This window comes from Protobothrops mucrosquamatus, unplaced genomic scaffold (genome assembly GCF_001527695.2).
Source record: "Protobothrops mucrosquamatus isolate PMUCROS unplaced genomic scaffold, P.Mucros_1.0 scaffold32, whole genome shotgun sequence".
NCBI lineage: Eukaryota > Metazoa > Chordata > Lepidosauria > Squamata > Viperidae > Protobothrops > Protobothrops mucrosquamatus.
Window position 1 is genome coordinate 1,209,744 of NW_015386416.1, and position 6,424 is coordinate 1,216,167.

A 6,424-nucleotide genomic window follows, 5' to 3' on the forward strand; every position below is an offset into this window, starting at 1 on the left:
CATGGCATAGGACCCGGTTATCTCCGAGACCGCCTTCTGCCGCAGATCCCCTCCCTCAGACCGGTACGCTCCCACAGAGTGGGCCTCCTCAGGGTGCCGTCGGCCAAGCAATGTCGGCTGGCGACCCCCAGGGGGAGGGCCTTCTCTGTGGGTGCCCCTACCCTCTGGAACGAACTACCCCCCGAGATTCGGATGATTCCGGATCTTCTTGCTTTCCGTCGCGCCCTCAAGACATGGCTCTTCCAGCAAGCGGACCTGACCTAGGGAGGATTTTATTTGGGGTTTATTTTTAACAATTTGACAGAGACACAACTTTAAAATTTGATTTAATTCGGTTTTATCGGGGGGGAATGTATTTATGTTTTGTTTTAAATATGTTGTGCGCCGCCCTGAGTCCCGTTGGGAGAAGGGCGGCATATAAATTAAATTTATTATTATTATTATTATTATTATTATTATTATTAAGCTAGGTTTCACCTAATCTGTATGTGTAATTTTAGTTTTTCTTGCCTAAGTATAAGACTTTATTTTTCTCTACATTGAATTTCATTTTGTTAGATAGGGCCGAGTGTTCAAGTCTATCAAGATCCATCTAAACATTGACTATTCCTGCCAGCTTTGTATCATCTGCAAATTTGATTAGTTCCCTTTCTATTCCCTCATCTAAGTCATTTTGAAGATATTGAAGAGTACTGGGCCTAAGACTGAACCTTGTGGTATCCCACTCCTTATTTCCCTCCATGTAGATGTAATACCATTGAGGACTACTTGTTGAGTATGGTTTGTCAGCCAGTTACAAATCCATCTGGTAGTGATGCTATCTATCCCACATTTTTCTAGCTAACCAAAGAAGTAGGTTGTGATCTACTTTGTTGAATGCCTTACTGAAATCTAGGTATACTATGATCTATAATAGACTTTCCCTGATCTACTAATTTAGTCTAGTTATAACTTTATTTAATTTCTAGATGTTTGCAGATCTGTTTTTTGATTATCTTTTCCAGTATCTTCCCAGGTATTGATGTTAGGCTGATTGGTTTGTTATTTCCTGAGTCTGTTCTTTTTTCCCCTTTTTTGAAGATGGGAACTACATCAACTTTTTTCTAGTCCTCTGGTAGTTCCCCGGTGCTCCGGGATTTTTGAAAGATATGATACAATGGTCTTGAGATGACATCTGCCAGCTCCTTTAGAACTCTGGGATGTAATCCACCAGGTCCTGGTGATTTATATTCATCAAGATCAAACAGGTGTTCTCTCACCATTTTCTTGCTTATTTTAATTTTTATTTCTAGTCTGTCTTTTACAGTAATGTTTTTGGTAGATTGGGCTATAGTTTCTTTTTGCATGAAGACTGATGCAAAGAATGAGTTAAGCACCTCTGCTTTCTCTCTATTACCTGTTACTTCCTTGCCATCTTCTCTCTTAAGTGGACTTATTGTTTCCTTGACTGATTATTAATAATGTTGAGCTATAGAACTGAATTGCAATGAGTAGCCTTATTCTTTCTTCTTTTTTTCCCATTTTCAGCTGGTTAATAATCCTCTGGCAAGTCAAGCAGCAGCCGCAGCAGCTGCCGCCATGGGCTCAATAGCCAACTCACAAGCCTTTGGCAATGCACTCTCCAATCTTCAGGGGGTCACAGGTCAACTAGTCACTAATGCACAAGGACAGGTGAGTGGAAGATGGATGGAAACAGTGAATTCACATGGCATATTGAGCATTTCCAATGTTAACAATCTGAGACTGTACATATATGAAAGGGGGGACAGATACACAAGAGAAAATTTTAAAGAAGTAAAACAATAAGATAAAGGTTTGAATTGAGAGTAAGTTATATTGAAGTACACCCTGATAATCATTGGAACTTAAATCCCTTAAATATTGGACCCAATCCAATATTATTCTTTAAATTATTTTTTTATTTATTAAATTTATTTGCCGCCCATCTCATTTTGAAGAAATTTCATGCAGCTTACAGCATTAAGAGCATAAAACAATGAGATAAATATTTCTAAAATGATAACAAACATGACTATTTGTTTGATTTTGGTCTTGTGCTTGTTTGCAAAGTTATATATCTTGAGCATTTCTCCAGTTCAGTTCTTTTTCTATACACTCATCATTTAACATCAACAGAATTAACAAGTCTCCTTTATTCCTTTGGAAAGACTGATACCACAACACAAGGTTTAAGTTTAACATATACTGTAGTAAATTACATTTTTATAATGAGGATTGAGTGATACTATTGGAATGATCAAAGCAATGTTCACAGTTTAAAGTTACTATATCAAAATGACATGGCTGCAAGAATTATCAGGGAAATTTGGGCCCATTGTTGTTAATATATGGATGACATCTGCTACAATTTATCTTTTGCATCTTCTACCAGGAAAATTGTTGATGTTCTGAATAAGTATCTTGCAAAACCTGTAAGAAAAGTTATCTGCATAATAAATTAAGATTTATTCAAGGAATACTTCTGATTGAGAAGCAAAAGTAGACAGGAGCAGGATTTCAAATATTTTGGATCTGGTAATATTCACCTGCAGAAACTGGTTCAGAGTGTGAAATGTTTCTAGTTTCAGTTTTGCACTTGGAAGCTTAAATGGCAGTTGTAACCAACAATTTATTTGTCCAGCTTAAATTAGTGCAATATATTCTATGTGGAAGTACCTTTGAAATGTTTTTGGAAACTATTTCTGCAGTTTTTCCAGAATCTAGCACAATCATCCATACTATTCTATTCTTGTAAGGTTCCACTGGCCACATCTAAACACAAACAGTTTTCATCACAGGAAGCCATATTTACACCTTCCTTAGTAACTGTATACTCTAGAGTGATATATTTTTTTACTGAGAATGCTATTTGTTATCTTTGTTCTAATTAGGTAACTTGTGTTAAAAAATATTGTAATTGAAAATGTGTGTGTTGTAATTTTTTAGTCATTTTAATTGTTGTTACCTGACATGAGATGGAGTGAGTTATGTTCTAAATTTTCCAAGTAAGATAAATACTTCTATGCATATACCAGACATGTCAAACACAAGGCCCGGGGGGCGGATGTGGCCTGCGAAGTGGTTTCATGTGGCCCGTGAAGCCATCCTGGAAACAGTGAGGGAACGGCCCCCGCTGCCTTGGCCCTGGCCCAGGCCGGCTGGGAGCCGATGTACAATTTTGTGGTGGCCATCTATGCTGAAACACATTCAGTCTTAGCTCCACAAGGCCATCTAGAAACAGCGAGGAACCAGCCCCTGCTGCATCGGCCCCACCTACTGGGTGCATGCTGGGGAGGTGTTATCCTTTGTGAGGAATGAAGAAATGGACCATGCCTTGGCGCTTGCCCCAGTCCCACCCCCTTCTGCCAGAGACCCTCAGATCTGTCCCAGTTCTGCCCAGGCCACCACAGGCACCCTTGACATGAACGATGTAGAGCTGGCCATGCCCACCCAGTAGGCCACACTTACTCCATCCACATCCACCCAGTAGGCCATACCCACCCTGGCCACACCCACCCAGACCCCCCAAGGGCAACTGCAATGCTGATGCAGCCCTCAATGAAATTGAGTTTGACACCCCTGGCATATACAATCATAAAGTATTTTCTCTTTTCTGCCATGGCTTATTACATACAGAATTGCAGCTATTCACAACATAATTTGATTTAGCATGATTAGTTCCAAGGAAATTTATAGAGCATTTGTCCATCATTGATGCTTTCTTTTCAATGAATTTCATTTTCTAATTTGTATTTGTATAAATAAAAGACTTGGTTTCCATCTTACAGAAACACAGAATCAAAAAAATATTAATGTATATTAATACAGTAATTACTAGACAATCCAAAGAATCATAATTTTAGAGATACTGCCTTATCTAAAGAGAAAAACAGAATGACAATGGATAGGCAAAAAGTCAGTGGAAGTGGGACCAATTTTCGACTACCTGTTGGCTTCCCCACTGAATCTCCTTGTGGTGAACTGGCAGGCAGCATCAGAAATCTTCCTTTCTCCTATTTGTTTGCTTCCCTCCCTCCCTCCCTCTTTTGTGCTCTCCCTTCCTTTCTCCTTCCCTCATGTCTCCTTCCCTTTATTCCTCCTTCCTTCCTTCCCCCCTCCCCTCCCCCCCAGAGGCAGGTGAGTGGTTGCTGCCCCTTCTCTCACCTTCCCAGAGGCAAGTGAGTGGAGGAGGGAGTGAATAGGTACATGAATGGCCTGTGCAGCATGAGCACAGAGCAACTGGTGGGCTACACGTACCTGAGCTACTTGTAACTTTCCCTGCAGTTTCCCACAAGCAAAGATTTTGATAATAGGGAGCATTGGCAATCACGATCAATTTTACAATTCCTGCCAGCTTGCCCACTCTGAATTGCTATCAGGAATTTTATATCCCAAGTAAGTTCCCTCAATTAATTTCATGTAATTAAAAAAAACAAGTTCTTCTTCTCCACCTGATTCCATTGTTACTATTCTACTTTCCTTAGAAGTAGAATTTATTTTCTTCTGTCTCATGCTTCTAAAAATAATTAATAATAAATATTATTTAAGCATGATTAATATAAAACATAAACAAAGGTTCATCTGGTGCCCATGTGCTTGAGTAAGTCCCCACAAGGAAAAATGCTGACGTTGTTATATTTGCTGGGTAGGTACAGAATTGTTCCATCACTACCCCGAGGGTTGAACGATAGACCTTGTCAAAGAGAGGCCTTATCTAATGAATCATCCTATCGCAGGTGCACGCCATACATATTAAAGGAGGATTTCATGACCAGTGTGCCCTCTACAATAACCTCTCAGTGTCTACTTTAACCCTTGTTCCAATCTCTTTTCATCAAAAGGAGCATTTTATACAGCTGACTTTAAATGGAGGCTCTCAAAAGCCTATTAAGCTTTATTTTAGGGAAAGAGTATTGGAATGGAAGAAAAGTTGGTTATACTATCTATAACTCATAATCAGATCAGTTCCATCTAGAAAGCTTGCTTGTTTATATCTATGTTTTAAAAACAGTGCAAAACTCAACTCTCACCAAAGTCACCCGGAACACAAAATGTACATTTAAAAGCTCTGCGAGAGACAACCATGATAGTTTGTTAGGTGGGGATGCTCATCTCGTTTCCCCTAATCATTTCAGAGTCTCTAAGGAAGACAAATAATTGGAATGTGTTGATAAATTGTTGGGCAATTTATATGATCTTGTGTATATTTTTTTTAAAAAAAATAGAAGATTTCACTGTTTGCTGTATTGTGTATTTACACTATTTTGCCCTCTACATTTGGTATTGCCACAAGATGCAGAAATTGGTAGGATTCTTTCTTGCAAAGCTGTAAAGTCCATATAGATACAGTCCAGAAATAGCTAATAGGTATTTTTAGCAAGACTGGCAGCGCTTTCAGTTTTGAGATAAAAGAGTGCTTGGGAGTATTATATGGCACAGATATAGCACCTACAGGCAGCTCCTTGAAGCAAGCATAGCTTTGGAGGGCAAAGGTTTTAATGAGAGCACCTGTAGCCAGGTGCTCTCATTTACACCAAAGCATTTTTGGAGCTTCGCATTCAAAGCTCTGCCCTACCTTATTTTGCATATTTGTTTTGTAAGGGGCAACTGTTAATTTTGGCTTCAAGGAGGGGGTAAGAGATAAATTAGTCTATAGACTTTATTTTGTTTCAGCTTAAAAGCTGCCCTGGTCCTAAAGCTGCTACAAATTAGAGCAGCTCACAATCAACACCTTCAGTTGATCTTTTGATTAACTTGCAGCCAACAGACCAGACCTGCTGTGGCTGTTCCTGAACAGATTCTTGCAATTGTCTGTTCCTGTTTCAGTACAAACTCTGAGATGTTGGGTGCAGTGAGTTGTATATCAAAAATCAATCTTGTCAAATGCAAGTGACCTCAGCCTGAAAGTCACTATTTCCCATGTTGAATATAAAATAAAATAGGGACTGACTAGTCATCTCTGTAATGCAGCTGAGTTGTGGATTCTGATATTCTCAAGGCAACTTATATCTCCATGGAACCCATTTTATGAGAAGGAAGGCTGCTTCTCATAGTAAGAATGTCCATGTCATGTCTTGACATTCCAGTATGTCCATAAGCCAAAGATACTAGATGGTTTATAATACTACAGTTAAATCTATCACTGGTAATAAAGTGTCAAAGATCAAAGGTGGGATCAAGCATGTATATTCAGGAAAATTGCATGTACCACAGATTTCCTCCCATAGACCGGTACGCTCCCACAGAGTGGGTCTCCTCAGGGTGCCGTCGGCCAAACAATGTCAGCTGGCGACCCCCAGGGGAAGGGCCTTCTCTGTGGGTGCCCCCACCCTCTGGAACGAACTACCCCCCGAGATCCGGATGATTCCGGATCTCCTTACTTTCCGCCGCGCCCTCAAGACATGGCTTTTCCAGCAAGCGGGCC

General features: G+C 39.9%; 1 protein-coding gene across 2 annotated transcripts in view; it reads left to right on the forward strand.

The window, feature by feature from the left end:
• POU6F2 (POU class 6 homeobox 2) overlaps nucleotides 1-6,424 on the forward strand; it is a 303,270-nt gene that overhangs the window by 253,053 nt on the left and 43,793 nt on the right. For both annotated transcript variants that reach the window (XM_015811175.1, XM_015811176.1), the window contains exon 5: nucleotides 1,528-1,671. In XM_015811175.1, the coding sequence (XP_015666661.1) occupies nucleotides 1,528-1,671 (144 nt within the window). The remainder of the gene's footprint in view (nucleotides 1-1,527; nucleotides 1,672-6,424) is intronic.